General features: G+C 40.1%; 1 protein-coding gene across 6 annotated transcripts; it reads right to left on the bottom strand.

Moving 5' to 3' along the window:
* Nucleotides 1–9936: 9936 nt before the first annotated feature.
* il6st (interleukin 6 cytokine family signal transduce) lies at nucleotides 9937–26432 on the bottom strand. 6 transcript variants are annotated; one of them, XM_082538702.1, is made up of 16 exons: nucleotides 26311–26432; nucleotides 25725–25799; nucleotides 22466–22765; nucleotides 21486–21633; nucleotides 20845–21005; nucleotides 20525–20676; nucleotides 19838–20006; nucleotides 19429–19508; nucleotides 14985–15243; nucleotides 14314–14481; nucleotides 13621–13722; nucleotides 13203–13349; nucleotides 12958–13098; nucleotides 12633–12729; nucleotides 12211–12292; nucleotides 9937–11233 (listed from the first exon to the last, which is right to left on the bottom strand). In XM_082538702.1, exons 2-16 carry the CDS (start codon nucleotides 25786–25788, stop codon nucleotides 10619–10621), a joined length of 2685 nt encoding a protein of 894 aa, XP_082394828.1. In that variant the 5' UTR covers nucleotides 25789–25799; nucleotides 26311–26432; the 3' UTR covers nucleotides 9937–10618. The 6 variants fall into 6 exon arrangements, with proteins under 6 accessions (XP_082394828.1, XP_082394830.1, XP_082394829.1 ...); XM_082538704.1 differs by having other exon boundaries at nucleotides 22466–22762; XM_082538703.1 differs by having other exon boundaries at nucleotides 22466–22762; nucleotides 26194–26378.
* Between the last annotated feature and the right edge of the window lie 522 nt (nucleotides 26433–26954).

The raw sequence follows: 26954 nt of genomic DNA, 5'->3' as shown, positions 1-26954 counted from the left end.
TGTTATACTTTGTTATTGCTACAGAAGAATATTTATTTTATTATTTTACATTTACAATTTTTTTCCTGGGGACCCTGTGACACCCCATTGAAGAGCCGTAGGCTGGATCTCTTAAGATCTCACCGCTAAGTTTGTAAGGCCATGTTACTCCTAAATTTCTATCTTGTTCAAAGAGAAGATATAAAACAAAGTTCTAAAGCTAATCGACCTTAGTGTTTTCCTTTTTTAAAAAGAATCGATAAGAGAATTGATAAAGAATCGAATCGTTAAACAGAATCGAAAATGGAATCGGAATCGTGAAAATCTTATCAATACCCATCCCTAGTGGGGAGCCACAGCCCCGTCCACCAGGGCATGAAGCAGGTATGGAGGAGATCAAAACTCCAGACATCCAGAGGCCCCCAGAACACAAGAGACCAAAGAAGACCAACAGAGGGGCAGCTGCGCCACTATCCCAGAAAGAGCTGACGAGAGTCCCAGATGAGGGGTCACTCAGCAGCCGCGGAGCAGAAGCCAGGCGGGGTTGCAGTGACGTGCCCGTGAGCTCCGCCGGCAGCCAGCTGTGCCAGAGTGACCGAGCCCCAGGCCGAGAGGCTGAGGGCACCCCACCCCCGAAGTGGCCTGATCGAGCCCCAGGCTCCAGGCCCTGATAAGCAGCCACCAAGGAGTGTGCTGCTGTGTACCTGGGCGCCCATCCCCGGACACAAAGAACCACCAACGCACCGATGTCTGAGGGCGTCTGCCACTGGCAGGGGAAGTGGTGGGGGAGATAGGCCTCCATACCTTGGAGGACCTGGGATATCCCCAGAGAGGTGGCGTCTGATACCCGGCCTGACATATGGACACAGACAAGCAGGCACACACAGATACAAACATCCATTCCCTCCCTCATGCTCTCATATGCAATTACTCAACACTCACCCAACGTGGAGAAAGACAGAGAGACACTTTACACACAATCACACTCCCCAAGCGTACTCTAAGTCCTGGGTCTAGGTACCCTTGCCCCTCCAAACCTCCCTCCGCCCGCTCATATGTAGTGTTGATGCATGTGCGTTCTAAGGTGCCTTTAAAACCCAGGAGGGCATGGAGCTACCTGCCAGAGAGCAGCAGGTAAGCGCATAGCCCCTCCTGCTAGCCCTCAATGTCTACGTGTATTTAAAATTGAGAGGTGGGCAACGATGCCAGGGGTGAGGTGTACACCCTGATGGTCTTTTGGATTCCATGTAGCGTGCCCAGCCCCCAAGATCCTATATGTATGTGTAATGAGAGTGTGAGTAATGTGAATGTTTAAGTTGTGAGATAAAATTGAGGCACAGGCAGCCAGAAGGGGACAGAGGGGGGGATGCCTCCCCTGCACCCTGGTGACACATCTTTACCCCAAGGCCCTGCATGTGTGGGTGATTGTGGTGGAGCGGGAAGAGGGAGGCAGCTGGAGATGGGGAAGGAAGGAAGGGAGGGGCAAGTGACCCCTCCCTAGGGCCAGCTCCCCCGCTGATCCCAGTAGGCACCCCCATACTCTGCAACCCGCCATGGAAAGGGGGCCCAGGCCCATCCGGACCGGGGCCCAGTACAGCAGCGCCGCCCGGCCCCACAGAGCCCGGGACAGCCCACCCAACCCCACCTCAAAGAAAACTGCACCCACCCCGTCATCCACTCATCTTCCACACTACACAAGACAATAGACGCCCAGGCTGAGATCTTCCTCCACCTCTCCTGTATCTCCCCCTCCTGCAGAGTGAGTTCCTGCAAGATGTAACAACCTCCCCCACCAGTTGAAGAGCCCCCCAGATGGCTTGATGCACCGGCGGCACCCTGCGCCAGGACTGGGCCCCCATACACCCACCCGCCCACAACCCCGGCAACACACCAACCAGGACCCAAGCCCCCGAGGCCCAGCCAGGGCCCCAGCCCAGAGACGGAGCACCCCCAGAACTTCACGCCCGTCCTGGACCCACCCAGGGGCAGCCAGGCTACCAGGTCAGTAACCCACGCCCCTCCCCTAGCCACGCTGCACGCAGCCACGAGGAAACAGTCACCTAAGAGCCAACAGAGCCCTTAATGGGCCATGACCGCTACCCCGGGTTGAGCCCTCCAAGGAAGATGCTCCTGGAGAACCCCCCGACGCCCTAAGCCTGTCCCTACCCCCACATCAATCACAACAGCGAAGGTGGGACCAAACTATGACCCCCCACCAGGTGATGGAGCTGATCAAAGGAGCCCAGAGCAATTGATCTGATGTGGTGGCAGAGGCTGTATCAAGACTAATGTAATCTAATAGATAATTTCTATATTGGTTAGAATTAAGATTATTTTTATTTTTCCAGTTCATGAGGACTGTTTTCTTGGCTATGCATAGGGCAGTGAAAACCATATGGGCGATATTCTTTTCTGAAGTGACATTATCTAAGCTGCCCAACAAAACACACTAAAGGGGAAGTTAGAATGTTACATTTCAGACACTTCGATAAGTCTTCACATATCTCGCACCAAAACTTCTGAACTGGTGGACAGAACCAAAGAGCGTGGATATAATTGTCCGGTGAATTGGTTTGGCAGTGTGAGCGGTTGTTGGTAGACGTAAAGCCCATCTTGAACATCCGATGACCTGTATAGTGCACTCTATGTAGTGTTTGTCATGAGGCCGAGTGGCCTGTACTGAACAGGACTCAGGTGCAGAAACCCAGAGCGGAGACAGCAGATGATGTAACAATTATTTATTAGGCTTAAGTGCAAGAAACGTAGCAAGGACAAAAACACAATAAGACGGAGTTTGACGTGGCGTGGCCTGGGAAACGTGGCTAGGGCAGGGGAACGGGGCCTGAGATGCAGAGTGGAGCTGAGCAGGGAACAGTCACACTGAAGAGAGAAGATAGTGGAGTTAGGGAGGTAGTGGAGGCAGCTCTGAAGTGGCAAGTTGTAAGAGTAGCAATTCTTACTTGCAGTAGGGGACATGAGTGTTGAGAGGGGGGTGATGAGAATCCAGGGGAGGCTGAGTGGCATGGCAAGGCTGACCTGAGATCCGGGGCTTCAGATGGAGTGTGATGGCAGGAGGGCAGGCAGGTGAGGCACAGAGAGATTTTCAAAATGATTGCTTGGTATCCTGAGTCCAGAGGTGGAGCGTGAGCCAAGGTGAATCCAGCAACTGCAGCACAAGAAAGTCTTGTTAACAAGCTAAATCACAGCAAGAACTTGACGCATAAGGACCTGTTACCAACATGGGTTGATGACAAACGTGTGGCTTAAATCCCTCTGACTTGATTGCCTGCAATAGGCTCCAGGCTTGCACGAGCTGGAGGAGTTGGCCCTGCCCAGGGGCGGATCCCAGGTAAGTTCAGGAGCCTTACGGAAATTCCAGTCACCCACCGCAGACCATGACAGTATTTTGTATTGAATTAATTGAAGACTGGGATTTCTAATTAGATGAAAGGTTTTTAAGCAAATCTGAGACCAGAAGTTTTGGTCTAAGTTAACTGATAAATCCGCTTCCCATTTTGCAATAGGAAGTGATATTGATTCATCTGTTTTATAATATGATCCCATATTGTGTAACTAGTCTGTCAAATGAAATTAATTCTGTTCCTTCTAATATATGTTCTAAATATTTGATTCCTTTACCACTCCAATCTGAAAAGTTTATCATATTATTGTTTTGTAATATGTCAGGGTATGTTTGCATAGGATTAATGAAGACTCCGTGAATTTTAGAAACTCCCACCATGCTGTCAGAGAAGAGCTGATGCTGATGCTTTTGAAGCATTCATGTCGTTGGATGTTTGAGGTGATAAATGGTAGATCTGAAATCTCTAGATTATTTCAAAGTGCTTGTTCTACATCTAGCCAAGTTTCGTCTAAGAGGGTATGTTTTAGCCATCCTGAGATAAACTGAAGCCTGTTGGCTAAGAAGTAGTGCTGAAAGTTAGGTAGTTCTAATCCTCCTTTATCCTTGGTCTTTTGTAGTGTTTTTAAGCTTATACGTGGGGGTTTATTTTTCCAAAGGAATTTGGACATACATGAATCTAGAGATCTGAACCAATCTTGTGGCGGTTTAGTTGGGATCATTGAGAATAAATAATTTATTTTTGGTAAGACCATCATTTTTATAGCGGCAACCCTTCCCATGAGTGATATGGGTAGACATTTCCATCTAGCCATATCACCTTCTACTTTCTTTAAAAGTGGGATATGGTTTAATTTAGTTAGATCTGCAAGCTTGGGAGAAACATTAATACCCAAATATTTAATATTTCCCGATTGCAGTGGTGTAGAAGAAGAATTATGACAATTATGACAGAGCAATTAATCGGAAGGACTGTAGATTTTGACCAGTTAATTGAGTAACCTGATATTCTTGCAAAACAGTTTATCAATTCAATCACCCCAGAGATATTGGTTTGTGAGTTTTGGAGAAAAAGTAACACATCATCCGCATAAAGACTGATTTTATGTTCCACGTTCTTGCATTTTATGCCCTTAATTACTGAATTCTGTCTAATTGCTGCTGCTAGTGGTTCAATAAAAATTGCAAACAGTGAAGGGGAAAGTGGGCATCCCTGCCTGGAGCCCCTCAGGAGACAGAAGCTGGAGGATGTCTGATCATTTGTTCTGACACAAGCTGTTGGGGAATTATATAATATTTTTAACCAGTTAATGAAAGAGGATCCAAAACCAAATTTGTGTAAAGTGGCAATTAGAAATTTCCAGTTAACTCTGTCAAATGCTTTTTCTGCATCTAAAGAAAATATTGTAGTTTCAAGATTTTTACTGTATGAGTAGTCTATCAAATTAAGTAATCTACGTGTATTTGTTGATGAGTGCCTACCTTTTATGAAACCAGTTTGGTCAGGATGAATTAAGAGGGGGGTTATTTTCTCCAGTCTCTTTGAGAGAGCTTTGCAGATTATTTTAAGGTCTACATTTATAAGGGATATTGGACGATAGCTTGAGGGATATACAGGGTCTTTGCCTGGTTTTAGCAGGAGATTAATGTTTGCAGAATTCATATTTGATGGAAGTCTGCCCTTTTCTTTAATTTCCAACAACGTTCTGTAGAAAACTGGTGCTAGAATCGACCAGAATTCTTTGTAGAATTCTGCAGGAAAGCCATCTGGACCTGGAGCCTTATTATTGGGCATACTTATCAGGGCTTCCTGGAGTTCACCTGGTGTCAGTGGTGAATCCAGTGCCATTGCTTGAGTGTCCAATAATTTTGGAAGAGTTATGTTGTCTAAAAATTTCCTTTTTAGATGGGTTTATTTGTGGTGAATACAACCTTTTATAGAAATCCCTGAAAATGTTGTTTATTTGTTTCGGGTCATATATTGTGTTCCCAGATGAATCTTGAACAGCACATGTAGTTGTTTTTTCTTTATTTATTTTTAGCTGGTTTGCTAGACCGGATTTATTGCTATGTTCATAATTTTGTAAGCGTAGTCTTTGTACTAAGAATTTTGGGTTTTTTTTTTAAACAATTATCTCATTTAATTCTAGTTTTGTTTTGCGTATTTTGTTCAATGTTTCCTGATCTTGGTGGGACACATAGGCTTCTTCTAGGGAATATTTTTGTTTTCTTCTTTCTTTTTATGTGATGAGAAAGAAATTACTTTACCTCTCATCACAGCTTTCCCTGCTTGCCATAGAACAGAAGCTGATGTTCCGGGAATGTCATTATAGTCTAAATATAGAGTCCATTCTTTTTTAAAATATTTAATAAAGTCTTCATCTTTAAGCAGTGATGTATTAAATCTCCAGTTTTTACTTGGCGTAGTATTATTCTTGTGCATTAGTGTTAACGATACAGGAGCATGATCGCTGACAGCTATAGGGTGAATCTTAGTGTCTGAAATGTCACTCAGCAGTGAGCTGCTGACCAAAAAATAATCCAGATGAGAGTAGGAGTGCTGGACATGTGAGAAAAAAAGTATATTCCTTACTGTTGGGGTGAAGGGAGCGCCATGCATCGCAAAGGTCAAAGTCGCTCATATACTGTTTGTTTATATTTGTGGACTGCCAATTACGCTGAGTTCCTGCTGTATTGAGTCTATCCATTTCTTCATTTAGTCCAAGGTTAATAATTTTACACTCTCTGTGCAAGTCTGCAAATTTCTTTATTAAATCATAAGATTCTTAAATTCATCAAGTCTCTCTGTGCCTGGGTCCTCGTCACAAAACATGACATCACTGTTTTGTACATTTTAACACAATTGAATCCCCACATTTGTGAAAGAAAAGCAAAACACTTTTTTGAAAAGTCTGTAACAAAACCATCAAATCTGATAAAGGTTATTTAAATGCTGCTAAAGACTACTACTGCCAAAGAAGAATGGATTGGAATTAAAAAAAAAAAAAAAACATATCCTAACCTTAATTACTGCGGGAGAATAATGAATGATGCTAACAGTGAGTAAAAAGTAAACTGAGCGCATTTTTTTGGACAGATTCACTTTTAATGTGTATGTATAATATAATACAGATACATAAAAATACACTCCAAAAATAGAAGAGTACAAAATATTATTAAAAAATTTGAAAAATTGAGACACCTTGACCTATGGTACAATGTATACAATGATCTTTACTGCAGATACTACTATGGCTCTGCAGATTTTTTCTTTTCTTTTAACCTATGTCGCCTCACCTTGAGGTTGGTAAATCTGTCTATCACGTTTTGGTGGTCAAGTCTCTCAAGCATCTCTTTCTCTGCTGACATCACAGCCAGGTGCTGGAGTTTGCTTTGCTCTGTTTGTATTGTGTCAGGTCAGGTCAGGTCTCATCTCGTCTCATCTCAGGTTTTTTATGGTTCTGTTTAGGATCGTGTTTTTCTCTGCCTCAAGCCTTGGTTTTTTCATGCTCCTGATCAGTCCTCAGCTGAGCAACACTCCTGTCACAATTGTAGCAGCTCCCCCACAAATTATTTTTCTTGTGGCATCTGACAGTAGACTCATCTCTGTGCTTGTCCTGCTAGACCTCAGTGCAGCAATACTGTTGACCAGAATATTCTATTAGAACGAATAGAGCATGCTGTAGGTATTACAGGGACTGCGCTGCAGTGGTTTGTATCATATCTATCTAATCTCCAAATTTTTTCATGTAAATGGAGAGTACTCTTCACATACTAAGGTTAATTATGGAGTTACACAGGGCTCAGTGTTAGGACCAATTCTGTTTCTGCTTCACTTAGGCAGAATCATCAGAAGATGGCATACATTTTCACTGCAATGCAGATGACACAAAACTTTATCTATCTATGAGGCCAGATAACACACACCAATTAGTTAAACTGCAGGAATATCTTAAAGATATTCCTGCAGTTTAACTAGCGTTTAACTAGCGTTTTAACTAGCGTTTAAAGCGTGGAAGTACTGACCTTACTTTGAGTTTGATTCCATAAAAAGTGACAAAAACATTAGCGTCCGTTGTGCGTGGGAAGAAAACTTCTTTTTACAGCAAAAAAACCCCTAAACAAGCACCGAGTGCACAACGACGTAATGGGAAATTCAGAGAAACTCACGGATTCTTCAACTGACTGCTGCAGCACACCTGCACCAGAGCACACCTCCGCCTACCCCACTCCTGCTTTACAGGTGAAAATAGAGCAACAGAACAGCTAGTCTTTGATTTTATTTATGTTCTGCTGTGTTTTACTTGCATCTATTTGAAAGACTGAGTGTAAACACAAAAAATATTTTATTTTATGTGCTGGAATGTGCAGAAAATAGGTTTAAATGTTAAACTAATTTAAGTCAGAGAATGTTGCATATAATTAAATTTTTGCTTGATGCATATAGGGAGTGCAGAATTATTAGGCAAGTTGTATTTTTGAGGAATAATTTTATTATTGAACAACAACCATGTTCTCAATGAACCCAAAAAACTCATTAATATCAAAGCTGAATGTTTTTGGAAGTAGTTTTTAGTTTGTTTTTAGTTTTAGCTATTTTAGGGGGATATCTGTGTGTGCAGGTGACTATTACTGTGCATAATTATTAGGCAACTTAACAAAAAACAAATATATACCCATTTCAATTATTTATTTTTACCAGTGAAACCAATATAACATCTCCACATTCACAAATATACATTTCTGACATTCAAAAACAAAACAAAAACAAATCGGCGACCAATATAGCCACCTTTCTTTGCAAGGACACTCAAAAGCCTGCCATCCATGGATTCTGTCAGTGTTTTGATCTGTTCACCATCAACATTGCGTGCAGCAGCAACCACAGCCTCCCAGACACTGTTCAGAGAGGTGTACTGTTTTCCCTCCTTGTAAATCTCACATTTGATGATGGACCACAGGTTCTCAATGGGGATCAGATCAGGTGAACAAGGTGGCCATGTCATTAGTTTTTCTTCTTTTATACCCTTTCTTGCCAGCCACGCTGTGGAGTACTTGGACGCGTGTGATGGAGCATTGTCCTGCATGAAAATCATGTTTTTCTTGAAGGATGCAGACTTCTTCCTGTACCACTGCTTGAAGAAGGTGTCTTCCAGAAACTGGCAGTAGGACTGGGAGTTGAGCTTGACTCCATCCTCAACCCGAAAAGGCCCCACGAGCTCATCTTTGATGATACCAGCCCTAACCAGTACTCCACCTCCACCTTGCTGGCGTCTGAGTCGGACTGGAGCTCTCTGCCCTTTACCAATCCAGCCACGGGCCCATCCATCTGGCCCATCAAGACTCACTCTCATTTCATCAGTCCATAAAACCTTAGAAAAACCAGTCTTGAGATATTTCTTGGCCCAGTCTTGACGTTTCAGCTTGTGTCTTGTTCAGTGGTGGTCGTCTTTCAGCCTTTCTTACCTTGGCCATGTCTCTGAGTATTGCACACCTTGTGCTTTTGGGCACTCCAGTGATGTTGCAGCTCTGAAATATGGCCAAACTGGTGGCAAGTGGCATCTTGGCAGCTGCACGCTCGACTTTTCTCAGTTCATGGGCAGTTATTTTGCACCTTGGTTTTTCCACACGCTTCTTGCGACCCTGTTGACTATTTTGAATGAAACGCTTGATTGTTCGATGATCACGCTTCAGAAGCTTTGCAGTTTTGAGACTGCTGCATCCCTCTGCAAGATATCTCACTATTTTTGACTTTTCTGAGCCTGTCAAGTCCTTCTTTTGACCCATTTTGCCAAAGAAAAGGAAAAGTAAGACAACATGCATGAAGAGGATGATGTGGACAAAATACTCATTTGCCTAATAATTCTGCACTCCCTGTAAAGTTAAAAGATTAAAACTGATAAAACAAGTTTAAAAAAAGAGACTTTGCCATTTGATTACATTTTGTATGATGGATTATACAGAAAAAGTAGAATTGGGCTGAAAGACCTTTCGCTTTATCACCTATTCAGGTTGTAAATCGTGTTTTTAAAAAGTAACTAAGTAACTAATTACTTTTGAAAATAAGTAATCAGTAAACTGGATTGCTTTTTTGGGGAAGTAATCAGTAATTAGTTACTGATTACTTTTTTCAACTAACTTGACCAACACTGCATATACCATATACACCTGATTATTGGAGTGCTGCAGAAATAGTTAATGAAAGGTTCTCCTTGCTCCACAGAGCAACGCTGAAATTCTGTCAGAGTGCCCATTAGGTTTTTAGTCACCTCCTTGACTAAGGTCCTTTTAGGATGATCACTCATATTAGGAAGTGTCCTGGTGTCCACAAACTTGTCTCACTGGGACTTCCAACATTTATAAAATGTAGATATAAATGTAAAGTTAGATTACTGGCTCCACTATATGCTGTCAATGTTCTACTTCCAGTGCAGCAGGAGGCAAGTAGTCAGCAAGAAACTCTGGAAGAGAGAATCGTTTCCTTCATCTCAGAATGTACCCCATAAGCAAGCAATTAGGCATCTCCCAGGTTACTTACGTGTGACTCAAAGCAGTTCATTGGAATGTCTAGCAAAAATAAAAAAAACGAAGCTTACTGACTTCCCTTCATGTTTTATTGTTAAGCTTTAGCATGGTGACATTTGAAAAAGAAATACAATCAGCAGTGATTGATCAGAGCTGAAGCAATGCTGTTTATGACCACACGGTATTCCAAATTGTTTTAACATTGTGATACAACAAATTAAGATATAATGCTTGCTTTGACACAGCCTTAGGTGAGAAAACACATCTTCCAACAACATCTGGAATTAACATTAGGAAAACTGAAAAACAACAGTTTCAACATTTTAAGAGCTTCATGGTGCCTTTAATAAATGCAATAAAAACATAAGACTTTACATTCAGCTATAAACTGTCACTTAAAAATTAAAATTCAAGTGAGATTAAGGACATTAGGCTGCACTGAGCAGTCTGGCATGCCATTAGCAGTTTATGTTAGTATAAAATTGTATTTCGTCATTATGTTGAAGATGTTGTTTTATTTACAAAGAACTGGCTATGTAATTTTTCCTTGTGAGAGTAAAGCGTGCAAACGACAACCGCAAGCTCTAATTCACATTACTCTTTACAGTGTAATATAATGGGACTATTTACATTTGATTAAGTGCAAAAGATATACTGGGATTTGTTCAATACTTTAAATAAACACCCAGGACTAACAAAGGCACAAGACCACATATGTAGGTGATGCATGTATCAGACGAGCCATCTGAGTTCTTACTGTGGCCTGTAGCCACCCAGCTGAGGCATGTAGCTGGAGACCGGTGCTGGTATCCAGTCATCAGATTGGCAATCTGCAGGTGCTGTGTGTTCAGTGTCTTCTTCCAGGGGACAGAAGTCCAGCACCTCTTGCTGCTCCATCTCCAACGGGTTGAAGTCATTACTGTCGGTGGCATTTTCATTCCCTGCATTGTGAGTAAAGCAGGGCTGTCTCAGGAAACACTGTCTGCTGCCCTCCTGCACCATGGTGTCATGGTTCTCTTCACAGTCCAGCAGTGGCTGTGTGGACTCAGACCGTGAAAAAATGGACTGCTGGGGCAGAGAGCTTGGGTTCTGGCCCTTGTAACCACTGGAGGCGACTACAGAGGAGTACTGAATAGTGCTGGCCGTGGTGTCAGCCATATCACCACCCTCATCACTGTCAGACACACTCTGTCGAGGTGAGGACATGCAGGAGGAGCCACCGATTCCACTGCTGTGCTCCTCAGACAGATACTTGTCCTTTTTCAGAGGCAGACTTGCCTTGTCCTCCTCAAATACACACTTTGCATCACAAACATCCACATTAAGCACACTGATGCCAGATAGACAGTTCTCTCTTGGTGCCTCTGCCTGTAGAAAAAGAAAGCAAAAGAGAAATGCATCTGATTAAATACAAAACGGGACAGTATTAAGCTATCTACAGATAAAGACATATTAGACATATTAGTCAGTTTTAAAGCCTAATTTTGCCGTGCCACTGTAACTCAGTGCTTCAGCAGGCATCCACATGCCACTTGGCCAAAGTACAGCCCAGGTTCGAGTTCAAACCGTGGCCCTTTGCTGCAAGTTTTCCCCCTCCCTCACCACTTTCTTCTCTATCTGCACTGCTCCACTATCCAATAGAGGCAAAAATGTTTCAATAAAAAAAAGCTTGTTAGTTTGACACCTCTGTGCTTCCTCTCCTATGAAAGGGATTTGTAAATTAGGACACTATTAATGGGGTAATTCTTTTAGTCACTGGACCTCTCTGAAAGCTGTACCTGCAATGCTTTCAGCTGACATTTTATGCATGACACGAAACATGGAAGACAGTTCTTCACTCAGTACTCTGACCTTGTTGTATGAGGCAAGTGTCATTAGCTAACAGAAATGTCTATGCAGTGATGACAAACAGGGTTGAGAATGAGCAATCTGCTTTATGCAAGCAATCATTTGTGCTATGTCCTGGTGGTTTAATATTTTTTTTATTACCATTATTCTGGTCATGCTGACACACTAATGCAGGGGTGTCAAACTCAAATACACAGTGGGCCAAAATTCAAAACTGGAACAAAGTCGCAGGCTAACGTTAATATTTATTGAAAGATATTTATTCCTCCAGATATAAGAATGAATCTTTTCTTATGGACTCAAACACGTTTTGCTGAAAAACTGAATATGGAACAAACAAAGCTTAATACTAAACAATATATATATTAGCTGTATAATACCAGTAGGCCAGCTCTAATAGTAATTTGGTATGGCTTCGCCAAATTTGGCCTGCAGCCTAATTACATTTGGCCCACGGGCCAGAGTTTGACACCTATGCACTAATGTGAAACTCTTACTTTCAAAGGATAATCTGGAGACCAGTTTCCAATGGTGCTATCTCCGGGATTTGGAATCTGAGGCCAAAAGTTGTCCTTGATCCTGTAGAAAAGAAAAAAACAAAACATACTTATATAGAAAAATACAATAACTCCAAAAATATTGAAATCACAGTTTCAGTGGAGCTATTATGATGAATATTGTGTATGAAGTAATGAATGTTTACAATTTTTAAGATTGGTATGCTCAAAATAAACTAGTATTATGTGCCTCATCCAATGACTAAAGTGCTGTACACCCAAAGGCACGTTAAAATGCCTGCAGTCTTGGAAAAGGTAAGATGCAACAAAGAGTAAATGGAAACCCTAGATGTACGTGTTCAGTTTACAGCCATTCACTGAGAGGCGGTAAACATCCCAAGAGATATTTATGGGTAACTTACACATCTTTTTTGCAGAAACAGAGCAGCATGGTCATGAGAACAACAAACAGAAACCCAAGGCTCACTCCTACCACAATGCCTTCAATTTCTCCTGGTGCTGTGAGGTGAAAAAGATATATAGATAAGACAAAGGGTTAACAGCAATTCAAAAACCAATGGTAAAAATCTAAACTTCAATTAGCCTCTCATCCAAGACGCTCCAGTAGCCTTCTTTTCAATCTCTCAAGATTACAACACCTCGATTGACTGAGACCCTACACAGACACTTTGGAAATGGTAAAACTGACTTTGTGACATTTCTCAACTAGTTGGATCATGTACTGACCATATTTCAGAGTAGTGAACGAGTGGTTAGAGCCATTGACTGAGCCTCTGATAGTTGAAGCCTTTATCCAAATGTCATACTTTGTGTTGCGTGATAATGATGTCAAAGTGTATGAGGTGGTGTTAGCTGGCACAGTTATGCCTGCAAGAAAGAACAACAGAAATCAAAGGTTAGCCTGGCAATTGAGTGTTTTCATTTTAAAAAGCTAACCTAACAGTTCAGCACAACATGGAACCAGTAGATACCACGAGTTTCAGTCCCACTTCGATAGTATATTGTGTAGTTTGTGATGAAGCCGCGTCGTTTTATCAGAGGAATCTCATCCCACTCCAGCTTGGCTGTGTAACATCCTGGGTCACCACTCAGGTTAACAATAGGGCCTTGTGATGGAACTGTACAAAAAAATAAAAATAACAACAAACTGACTTTAAGAACATCTCTGTGGAAATAACTGATAGACAATATATAACTTGTCAAATGATTAATATAAAAATTTTGCATAGAATCATCAAATGCATTCTATACAATCTCGTTAAAATGACATTATAACGGTTATGGCGTTAACATCAATTTTACGAGACAGCATTATTCAAATTATAATATCCACAACAATTCAAAATACAATGGTTTACTATTGATTAATTGACAAGTATGATCTCTTACCTCCTTGTTCAAAATAGGCTCGTTCAAGGACTGGCTTCCCAACCAGTTTGCCATATATAGGGTACACTGATATTCTGTATTGAACAAATTGCTTAAGGTCCCCTAGATTTGACATCAAGGTTAAAAAAGGGGGGAAAAGCACTCTTTAATTAATAGCAATCTTATACAACATGCAGTTAGAGTAAAGCAACAGAAGCTATTAGTATTAGCAGCCATAGTAAAAGTTAACTTAAAGGTTTTGCTTTAAGATCCGCTGCAGTGTATGCAAAATATATTAATTCCTTGTTACAAGAGAATACTTTCTTGCTTTAACAAGGTTGTATTAAAGTCACTATAACATATTTATCATTTGTGTTGCTTATCAATAAGAAACTTGACTCTTTATAACGCCATATCATTATCATTAAACAATGAAATCAGAGACTAGCTTTTTGACTCCACCTTTTTATCGCTTTTTAAAAAGATCTACCTAAAGTGCCATCTGCACAGTACAGTCAGTCTCCTCTTTATGACAGCTCAAACTAAACAACAGCTTCAACAACAGCCATGACACGAGAGAGATTTTATGATGGGTGCCATATGCCTTTAAACAACTAAATGAACATTCTCCAAACGTGGTTATTCCATATTTCTTCAAGAGGGTTGTACAACAACTTTTTGTTTCCTAAACCCTCAGAAAAACAGAAAAAATACCTTTAATTGCAGTGTAGTTTGTTTTTCCATTTTCCCTCTGCCAGTTTCTCTCACCATCACTGACCCATTCCACCACATACTCGGACACTGTTCTGTTAGGGGGTTTCCATGAAAGAAACAGCTGACCGTTATGGGACTGTACCTCCGTTTTTTCCACTGCAGGAGGTTCTGTAACAGACACACACACACATGAAATAACAAATATAACCATAGCCCAATTTGTCATACATTCGGTCTTGATTTGGACCAGACTTAGTGAATAAACTACATTTAGTAAATTATAAAACTCATCTGACCTCGAGTTAAAACCTGCTAAGAACTTTGAGTTAAAGTTCTGAAATTATCTACTATGTGTATACTAGGCATATAATCATACATTACTCACACCACTATACTGATTCTGTTAACTGCAGTTTTATACCTGGGGCTTCGCAAACAGCTGAGAGTTAAAAATTATGATCATAAACCACATGGCATCCTGGTTCATGGTTGCTGCTGGGTCCCTTTGGATACCATCGTACGTCTCTGTTACTGTTACTTATTAATCAAGAACATTCTAATTTGTGTGTGTGATTTTATGCTGAAAATATTATCTGGACTGCTTTAGATTATATGTCACAGTTGTGTCTAAATGTCACGCCTGTAAATTCAAGGTCAACATGGACACTTACCCCGTGTTTTGCGGGAAATGATCAACTTTGCCTGAGGAGATGCCCCCACAGAATTTATGGCTGTGACATACACGGTCACAGACTCCTCATCATCCAAGGTAATCGTTTTTAGTGGAGTGATCTGTTTTTTACTTGAGCTGCCATCTGTCAGACTTCTGTTCACTGGAATAATCTCCCAAGTTCCATTCCTGATACTATCCTTTTGTTTCTCAATCATTATGTTAAATCTTCTTATCCTCCCATTGGAAAACTCTGGATCCTGGATGAGCAAAGTTGCAGACAGTATGCAGACAGTTCTCATTATTACACAAAAACAACCAACATGACTGCTAGCCCTTGGCTGGCCCTTAAAAATGCATCCCTTTAGAGCCCTGGGGACCAAAAATGGTCCCGCCCCAACAGTGCAATAAAAAGATTATATATTCATATTTTTTTCCACTTTAAATTGGTCAGTCTTTTAAAACTACTTCTCCCTGAAATATTCATATAAAGTTTTAATTATATTTTCGTTGTTTTAACCCTTTAAATCCCAGTTTTATTACATGAGCGCCCTGTTTTTTTAGCTCCAAAAAACAAAAAACTAAATATTTTCCAAAAAAAACATTTGAAGTAATATTTGTTTGTTATTATAATTAGGCCTTTAGATGGACCAAAGATTGGCACTAACATTCATTTCGATCCACTTTTATTTTTTTTGCAGGAGCGCATTTCATAAAATGCACACACTATCGGTCCTAATCGACCACGCCCAAAAAAGTGCTATAAAAAATTTATATATTAATATTTTATTCCACTTTAAATTAGCCAATCTTTTAGACCTACTTCTCCTTGAAATATTCATGTCAAGTTTTAATTACATTTCGCGGATTTTAACCCTTTATATCCCGGTTTCGTCACATGAGCGCACTGCTTTTTTTGCCCCAAAAAACATAAAACTTGAATATTTTCCAAAAAAACCATTTGAGGTAATATTCAATTGTTATTATAATTAGGCCTTTAGATGGACTAAAGATTGGCACCAACATTCATTTCGATCGCCTTTTTTTTTTTTTTTTTCAGGACCAGAAAATGGTCTCCAGGCGGCAAATGCTCCTCCTCTAGGCCGAAATAAGTGCATGTTGCCGGGGTAAGTCGCGACGATCACCGGGGCACGATCACCGGGGACTGCTTTTTCCAGCCCACACGTCCGATACCACGTGACAACAAATACGTCATTTCCTGATGACTAAAAAAAAATGCACCCTCTCATGGTCCTATCGAGCGTATCGAGGCCAGGTTTGAGAACAACACAAACCCAAGGCAGGTCTGGGAGGGCATCAGGGCTATCACGGACTACAAAAGAAGAACACCATCACCCTCAGCCGACAGTTCTACTCTGGCTGAGGATCTAAATCTCTTTTATGCCCGTTTTGACAGGGAGAACACCGACCCTGTCCTGTCCCCTCTCCCCTCAACCGACCCTGCTCCGGTCCTGAGCACTCATGAGCTGAGGCGTGTGTTCCGGAGCATTAACACCAGGAAGGCGGCCGGGCCGGATGGAGTGCTGGGCCGGGTGCTAAAAGACTGTGCTGCGGACCTGGCGGACGTCTTCACCTCTATATATAACACCTCGTTGTCCTGTTCACTGGTACCATCCTGTTTCAAAGCAGCAACCATCGTTCCCATCCCAAAACAGTCAAATGTCACATGTCTGAACGATTTCAGACCTGTGGCACTCACCCCCATTCCCGCCAAATGCCTGGAGAGACTGGTCATTAAACACATCAGAGCTGCTTTTCCACCATCCCTGGACTCACACCAGTTTGCATACAGGGAGAACCGGTCAACCGAGGATGCGATCGCCACAGTGCTGCACACATTACTGAAGCACTTGGAACACAGGAACACCTATGCACGGCTCCTCTTTGTAGACTACAGCTCGGCTTTTAATACCATCCGGCCATACAAACTCCGTCCCAAACTCCACCAACTGGGACTTAACTCCTCTCTGTGCAACTGGATTGTGGACTTCCTCACTAACCGTAGACAGAGTGTCAGAGTGGGTAAGAACACCTCTTCCACCCTTGTGGTCAACACCGGTGCCCCTCAGGGGTGTGTTCTGAGCCCTCTGCTATACACTCTCTTCACCCATGACTGTATTTCCTCCTGCGCGTCCAATCTCATTGTTAAGTTTGCAGATGACACTACAGTGCTCGGACTTATATCCAACAATGATGAGACAAACTATAGGACAGAGGTGCAACAACTAGAGTCATGGTGCCACGACAATAACTTGGTCTTAAACACCAAAAAGACCAAGGAGATCATTGTAGATTTCCGGAAGAGGGGTCATAACAACCATCTGCCTCTCTTCATTGGCAGTGAGGCGGTGGAGAGGGTGAGCAGTTTTAAATTCTTGGGGGTAACTGTGACCGAGGACCTGTCCTGGGGCAACCATATCACCTCAGTTGTACGGAAGGCCCAACAGCGCCTCTACTACCTGAGGAGACTGCGGAGCGCACACATTCCCAGATCTCTGATGTTGAACTTCTACAACTGTGCCATCAGCAGCGTTCTGACGTATGGATTTCTAGTGTGGTTCCCCAGCTGCACCAAGGCCGATCAGCAAGCACTCCAGCGGGTGGTGAAAGAAGCTGGCAGAATTATTGGAACAAGTCTGCCAGAGATCAGTAACATCTTCCCCACTCGCTGTCTGAGGAGGGTGCACAGTATCCTGCGGGACCAACATCACCCTGCGCGCCACCTTTTCCATCTGCTGCCCTAAGGGAGAAGGTACAGGTCTATACAGGCCAGAACATCCAGACTGGCCAACAGCCTGTATCCACAGGCTGTGAGGCTCCTGAACTCTCTGCCCCCCTCTCACGGACAATAACCATATCCAACTTCTTAATAGCAATGAACTGGTCTGCATTGGTGCATCATATCTTTATTCTCTTCCCCCTCCTGCCCCCCCCCCCCCTCTTTCTTAAATAGATAACTATCATATCTGATATCATATCTCACAGTACAATAATATTGAATAGGTTGCATTGTTGTATTTTGTCATGTTTCTCAGGTCTTTGTCTGAATTTCTACGAACATTATTGCTAAGGATTGTCTTATTGCATTGGAGTCACACTGGGTTAAATATGTACACTTGGGTTTTAAGGGGTATTTATTATTTTCTTCTTTTTTTTGGGTTGTATGGAAGCCCCAAACGCAATTTCATTGTTCTTGACAATGACAATAAATACTAAATACTAGGGACCAAAAAATGGTCCCGCCCGATCAGCGGGCGAAGCTGCTGCTGCACGCCGGAAATGAGGCTTCATTTCCGGCAGGTCTGTCCAAGCAGCCCGCTGTTTTCCAGCAGGGATCAAATGTGGAGCAAGGGCGCCACCCGGTGGACAAATAAAAAAATTACAACTCTAAGGCTCATAGACCAAAACGAAAGGGAAACATAAGTAATCACCAAGACATTAACGTTAATAATTCTGCAGTGAAAAATAGCGTTTATAATGGAAGTCAATGGGCCAAAAATGGTCCCTAGGGCCTAAGAAGGGCTAGCATAAATGCTAAAAAAAAAACCAAAATGCCAGTGTGTCTATGAAACAAAATTATTTATGTTATTTATCACACTGAACAGTGTGTTCAATAGAGCCCGACAGATAAATCTGTGGGGCCAATATATTGGCTGATATTAGTTACTTGCCAAAATTTTGGTATAGCCACAAATATCAAATTATGCCTTAAAAAATAAACAAGAGATGAGAGAAACACCCTTTATCTATGTTAACACTGTTGATGTTACAATATGTAACTTGCCTGTTAGTAGCATATATTTGAAAAGCAAACATATGCAATTACAACAACTGGTGCAAAGTGCAAATCTACAACTTGGTGTGACAATAAAATAAGATGATTTTTAAACTGGATTGTTATATTATCCGAATAAGGCTATACATAAAAATTAAGGAAATCTTTAGTGTGTCTGAAAGAAAAGAACAAATATTATTAAATGACCTCTCGTATTCCAATTTTTAAATCTGTTATTCAAACCATTGACTATATCCAGGACTATATCGCAATCTGTCCAACTCATTCATTCTATTCTGTTAAAATTTTATTGATCTAGCCATTCATCAAACTGCTTGCTATAATGAATAAAATATTTTAACTATAATTAACTATACTGAAGACTATGAAAATAGTCTATGACAGTCTGTTCTAACATGTTGGCTGTGGTGAGTTAGGGTTGGCAGCAATAGTTCCTTTTGTTTGTGTTTTTAACTGGTTCAGTTCAGTTAAAAATGTATCTAAATGTTTTGGTCCATCTGTAGAATGTCTATCATTTATGTTAAACCTTTCATGTCAAATAAATTCTAATGCTTTGTGCTTATGACAACAGGAGTATTGTTAGATAAAACTGTTTTTAAATGTTAAATTGAATGTGATGGAAATTTACCTTACAAATGAACTCAATTTGTCGTTTATTTAGGCCTTCCTCCGACGTGATTATCCATACATCTGGTTTACTTTTTGGTACTAGGTAAAAGAAAAAGAACAGAATATTAAATCTTTTAGTTTATCAAAAGGACAAAAGAACCCGTAAACACATGGGTGGACAATGTATGCAGTTTCACAGGTTCAGTAAATCTTCTCACTGCCAGAGGTTTTTATTTTCAATCTTTATGCTTTTGGATACAAAAAGCTCTTGAGGACTTCAGAGTCTGAATAGTTTATTCATCGTGTATAACATAGTATTAAGTGAACAATTTATTAATCATAACTGTGCTAATTGTCTGTAGCAAAATATTTCATTTGATGAAATGCTTTTACTGAAACTAGTCCGAACTGGAATTCATAATACTCACAATCCTCTGGTGTTCTCTCGGTAACGTTGCTACTCCAGTCACTCCAGTAACCACAGTGCTTGTTATTATTATTATATTTGCACCGTACCTGAGTGACATAAACTGTGTCTGGTTGCAGGTTCTGGAGTCTAAAGGACTGTATATACCTCGAAGTGTCTGCCAGAGGTACCTAAAAACATAAACCATATGTCACTTAAAAATAAAACAAGAGTTAATATGTACCAGTCTGAGAAGAATCACATTTAAAATATTAAGACTCTAAGATTTCAGCAAATACAGGACCCTCTTGCTTTGAGGCAACAGTACTAACCACAGAGCCACTGTGTTACCATTTGAGCACCTTGAGCAAGTGCTACAAAGATAAAATGGTGTACACACTGTACAGGGACACTGTAGAAGGTTGTATAGAACACAAAAAAACATATTACTGTGCTAAAGTAAACCTTCATTCTCAATCACTCTCAAGAGCTTTGTGGAGAACAGATTCAACATGTCATGAAACTAAATCAGATTTTCTTAAAATTGTCAGTAATACAATTTCTGCAGATTTGTTCATTAATACATAACACAACACTGGAATCTTAACTGATTTACAGGTTTACACAATAGTTTGAATCTTTTAGAAATATGGTAATATTGTCTTTTACAATGGCAATTTTTGATGGAAGGGTATACAAACATACTTACATAAAACCACTTTTGAGATCCCAATGGGCAGAATCTAATTTCATATATCGTTTCCAGATAACTTTTATCAATAGAAGAATTCCAGCTCATCACAAGGGAGGTGGGAAAAACTGCCTCTGAAATGACTGCGACGGATGGAGGCTTTGTTTTTACTGTCACACACACACACACACACACACACACACACACACACACACACACACACACACACACAGAATTCAAGACAATCAACATCACTTAATCTGAATATACGTTTTAGACTACTGGCTCAGAACATGCAAATATGTTAAACATAATAATCAAATGTACTATTTACTTACCAAAGCAATTAGCAAGCTTTATCAGATGTTCAGACTCTTCTTTTCCAAGTTCATTTTGTGCCACCACCCAAATCTCCAGTTCCATATGATGAGGAAAGAGATTCAGATCCACTGTGGTTTTGTTTACTGGCCCTAATATTGATGCAGTATAAATTTTATCACTAAAAAAAGAAGTAGAAGACAATTTACTTGACAGTAAAACCTACACAAAGCTTGACAACTGGTATTCATTACTAGTTTAAAAAGTCACATTACATTTAGGTGGCATAATGGTGCAAAGATTTGCACAATCAGGGTATGCATGGTCTCTTTGCCCCTGCATGGGTTCTCTTGAGGTACTCTAGCTTCCTCCCACAGTCCAAACACATGCATGTTAGATTAAGTGGTCAGGATAAATTACCCCCTATGTGTCAAGGTGCCCATGTTTCGTGTGTTCATATTTGATTGTGGCCGTGTGGCTATACAACTTGACACTGACAGACATTACATGTTTAAATTGTCCATACCAGGAACATAAAAATGTAATACAACACTACTGTGATGAGCTGGCTTTAACATACAGCTTGACTTAGTTTCACCATAATGAATGAAAAACAGAATTGTAAACAAAAAAAGTAATGATTCATGAAGCGTGTACTCACCCCGTTTGTCTAATAAACAGTGTATAATTTGTAGGGACAGCTTCCGTTTGATGTCCTACTGCTTCCCACTGACATTTGATGTTTGATGAGATAGTGTCGCTCTCCTGAACTGCTATACAGGACAGATTCTTTGGCTTCTCCGGGCGATCTGATATTTAAACAAAACAAAAACTAAACTCACAAAGTTTATCTCTGCATGCCACAAAATTACAATTTTCAGTGCATTTTTTCTGTATCATTATCAGGTGGTTTATATATATATATATTAAATTTAAATTCAGCTTACAAATGAGGACAAAATAATTACCCCTTTATGAAATTCAAAGTTTTTATCAAAGTTTTGCTGTTTGCTTTTTAACAGAGAAAGGGATTTTCAACATAGTATTTCTTAACAGACTAGTTTTATTTAGAAAACAGCATTAAGTATTTATATTAGCCCACAATAAGAAGTATTTCACCCCCCAAAAATAAATAAATACTGGCAACGGCCAGTGGTACCCTTCAGCCTCCAGATACATCTATGGTATCAACGTTTCTCCCATTTTAAACACTACAGCCAGATGAACATTTTTGGCATTTCCTTGCCTGTATGATTCAACATACATCAAGACAACACTACAGGCTGTTTTCTCCAAAAAATGATACACAATTGACTAATAGCATCAGGGTTAATCATTTTAACCCTGGTATTAGTTTGTCTTAACTAATTTTGTTTCTGTGTGCAAAGTAAAATAATATAGATATCCAAAATAAAACCAAGATATTTGGAAAAGCTGTGTTTCACAGCACTTGGAAAATACTTGAATACTTGAAAATTAAATTTTCATAGGGGGGCTAATAATTCTGTCATCATATACTATTGGAAACACAGAAAGGAAAACAAACTACTGTTATCACAACCGATCGAAAAAAAAAAGAATTATAGCTGCATTTGGGTAAAAACAGCAATAGATTTTCAAGTTATGACAATAAGAACTTACAGCCTTTCCTCAGCCAAATCCCATGAGTAAATTTGCCCCTGTTTAGGACAACATAGTGTGACTCTGTCTTGCAGCTGCAAAATAACCATTCAGACTTTTCACTTCTGATGGTGACAGTGACATTAAGTGCTGAACTGTTGATCTTGATGTAATGCTCTTTGGGTATAATTTCAGAAAGCTTCCAGTAGAGATCATCTGCTGTGACTTCAGTTGTGTTGTTGATCATGCAGATAGCTGTCAAGTTAGACCCAATCTGAACCACTGGAGACTGTGGGGCTATCACCAAATGATAGTCGTCTTCTGAAGGTCAAAACAAAAAACCAAACACACACAAAAAAAAAAAGTAAACCCACATGCAGAGTAAAACTCAGAAAAATATAGCTGATGAGCACTGTGCTTGTGTCAGCAACAAGATTATTAATACATTTCTGTGAGTCTGAGCCATCAAATTACCCACAGTTCCTGTCACAGTCTAAGCAATACAACCACAATAGGAACATCTGCTGCTAAGTGTGATGAGACGTGACCACATTCCTCTTTTTAATGCAACATTAAACTCCGCCTGTCATGGCAACATGGACACACATGGTGTCCATGGTTATACCAAGTCAGAAAAATAATCATCTTTTACACTAGTTACAGTACAGCACAATGTCTTTACAGTCATTACATAATTAACATTGCAGTTACAATTTCCCAACTTTTGGGATATATAAGGTTGAGGTGGAGGTGGGCATAGCTAAAACGTTGTGCTCATCATGCTGGCTTGTAACTAGCTTCCCTGAAACAGAGAAAGCTGGAGGGATTCTGATGGCCCCCAAACATCTGTACATATGAAGTACAGATGTACAAATTATTTAACCTTTACCATAAATGCTTATTTTTTTTGCGCATCATTCACGCTTACGTTTGAAATCATCAAACAAACTGTATTTTAAACAAAGAAAACCCAGGTAAATACAAAATTGATTTTGTAAATTATTTGAATTATAAAGGAAATAAAGATATCAAAACCAACAAGGCCCTATGTGAAAAGGTAATTGCCTACGAACCTAATAGCTACCTGTGCCACCATTGGGAGGAAGAACTTCAATATAATGTTTGCACTATCTCAGTTCTTGATAAATTATGAATTAACTGTGATTAATCATATGTTTCAGAAAGCTGAGTTTAATTTCGGTGGTCACACCCAGATCGATAAAAACCAACAAAAGTAGAACTTGTTTGACAGAGCGAGGCAGGCTAAAAGATCTCAAAACAAAGCAAAAATATCAGAAATCAGGAAGGGGCCATATTCATTCTCAGAGAATTGTAATTCTTTAGGTAGTGAAGCTAGTCTTCCCTAATCATTTGGGAAGCATTAGCTGCCAAATCTGCTGCCAATTTACAAAGACAATAGGAAGAGCTTTAACCATCACTTCATTTCAAAGGTAGAGGTGGAGTAAGAAACCATCAATTTTCTTCTGTAAAGAATAACATACAGAAACTGAGCAGAAAAACAATGATATGACAGAAAAAATTGACACCAACAAACACAACAGACACAAGGCTGGAGAAAAACAACAGACAAAAAAGAAACATCTCTTTTGATGTGTCATCACAGACAGCCATGTGTCTGTAGTAGGTAGCAAACTATCATTAATTTCTTCATGCAAAAATAAATAAACAAATAAACCGACTGATCAAGATTTTTTTTTACTAATTAATTTTAGGTCCTGTTAGGTCTCACACTGCTCTTCTGTCTATCTCTCCTTTCCATATGCTGCTCCCCATCTTACCTGAGCTTGTCTGTTTCAATATCAACTGCATGTGCTTTTTCTCACTTGTCCTTACTAACCATATGTAATAAAAAAAAAATTGTAAAACTATATATGTGTTGTATTTTCAACTTTAACTTTTTAATTAGAATTCTCTGTCCAGAGGCCTGCTCTTTTTTTTCTTTAAATCACCTCAATTCTTCAATTTTGAAAAGTACAGTTTATCTCAGCCTTTACAAAAAAGGCCTGCAGAGGTAAAGTTAAAACAAAACACTTCATTTGCATTTTGAACTGGTACACAATGTCAATGACAAAACACTGTTTCCACTCTCACATTAGTTGGATAGAACCAGTGTCTAGATGACTAATTAGATAATTCATTCAAATAAAGCCAGTGTTACATGTAGCACAACTGCTCAGAACTGATTCTGAGTCTATTTTTTGTATGATTTGGCTTGCCTCAGCCTTTCTGTCCTGTTTCCCTCCTTAAATGTGGCTTATTGATTGTGACCATTACTGATGAGGTTTCAGCAAATAGTAGATTGATCACCTGATCAGGTCTTTGCTGGATTTTGTTTCTTCTATTTTTAAGGAAATAATTTTCAAACACTCTTCAATTACTGTAGATAGTGTTTTAGGACTGTCACTTCTTTTGTCCTCCACTGTCCACCAACCTGGCAACTTAAAATAGGCTCTTTGCTAAGTTGTCTGTTATGTGTAGACAACACTAAGTTAGGTGCCTTTTTATATTTGAATGATTTAGTGTTAAGGGTCTTAACAAAGAAAAGAAACAACCTTCTTATGATAATGGCCAGGAACAAAGACTGGACTGAAAATGAAAGTGAAATGAGTGGGGGGGGAAGCAGCCAGTGCTTAGGGAAAACTGTAAAAGACCATCAGAAAGCCAGGGGAACTAATGCTTAAAGATATGTCAATAAAAATGAGTACAAAATCTGGTTCTCTAGAACCACAATATAAAGAAATAAGCAATGAATCAAGATTATTCGCTCTATCACCGCCACAAAACACACATGCTAGGACACAAGGAATCAGATGAGAAAGCTCTATTTTGTGCATCATCTTTGCAGCACTAAAGAAAGGCTTTTATTAGGTAACAACTGCATCACCTCTAAAATAACCCTTTGGTCCACATCTCACATGAAGCTGCATCGCCGTTTTCCCTTTGACAGATAATAATTCTCAAATATGTAATCAGCAATGTTTACTAGTACTTGTATTTATTACTGAGCTGATATCAATTCAGCCAGTATTTTTTACTCACAATTGAATTACCTTACCTTGAACGTGGTAAAATATGCTTAAAAAAACCTTCTGAAAGTGTGTTATTATACCCACACTGGGGCAGCAGGAAATATGACACTAAAAATGTTGTCAAAAACAATCTACATTCTGAGTGTCCATTTTGATTCATTCTTGCGTGTATACTAAAAGATAACACTCCCCAGTGACTAAAGATGAATTGTACTGTTGATGATACTGACCAGCAGCGAGAACAGAAGCCAGCCAAGCTAAAACCCACAGATGGAGCACAGCCGCAGAGACCATGATGACAACGACTATATAGAAAGACACAAATAAATAAATAACACCAGTTAGGAAAGAATTGTATCTGTTTTGTTTCAAACACACAACTTCGCAGCTTGTTTTAGCATCATCGTATCGTACAGCGTTGAGTTAATTAAACTGAATAATCATTTACTGAGTTTTTCATACGTTTAGTAATAACTGTAATACCACAGTAATAACAGTAATAACTGTGATACTAATAATGTGGCAAAGACACTTTAAATTTAGGATTTCATTACGATGCTACGAAACAGCAGCTAGCGTCGATGCTAGGAACCCATGTCCACGGCAGTCACGTCGCATTAGCCAACGAACTCACATTGTCATTCCTGCTAATTGTAGTGTTTCCACAAAAACAATCAAAAGAAATCGGTCATAACTTACGTAAAAGTTATCCGTTACTGTCCTTGTACAATGCTGGTTAGCCGCGTAGTATATTTATGTACACCCAGCAAGTGTCTAGACAACTTAAACAATTTTTAGATACCATTTCTCGCTCACCGTGCGTCTGGTTCTTGGTATAAGACCACCCACTTCCCGTCAAGGGTAAGCCTGTGTCGCAATAGGTTACGTAGCGGCGCTACTCATTAGCCGATCTCACAACGTCGTGATGGCCCTAAACCATTTCTGCTGTGTGTCTGCCATATTGACTAAGCGTTTTGATATCTGGTGAAGTGCACTCGTGACTAAATGCTGTTTGCTGATTTTACAGACAAACTGTCAATTAAACAACCTTGACGAATCGGAGACTTTTGCTGTGTGTGTTTGGTGGGACTTGCGCTCTTATTTCCCGTATGTCTCCGCCTTTCGCCTTCAGAACAAGAATACACAACATCAGGAATCCCTTGGCACTGACTTTAGCTACATGACAAAGCAGCATGATATTCCTGATCCGTTGGAAATTGGAATTAGTCACTCTTTGTTAGACCCTTGTCAAACAACAGGCTTTACATACTGTGCAAGGCATTGATGAGAAGTGTGGGAACAGCACATTAACATGCCTACGGACAGTTTCTAAAAGGAAGTACACTAATGTAAATAAAAGCAGAAGCTTATAATCATATGTTAAGAGCCTCCTTCTGCTTGCTGCAGAATCATTTACATTTACTTTTAATATTATATATGCAAATGATACAGTTTTATAT

The sequence above is a fragment of the Aulonocara stuartgranti genome, assembly GCF_965226115.1.
Source record: "Aulonocara stuartgranti genome assembly, chromosome: 7".
In the NCBI taxonomy this organism is placed as follows: domain Eukaryota; kingdom Metazoa; phylum Chordata; class Actinopteri; order Cichliformes; family Cichlidae; genus Aulonocara; species Aulonocara stuartgranti.
The sequence above is the reverse complement of the archived record's forward strand: the minus strand, read 5'-3'. Positions and strand labels throughout refer to the sequence as shown.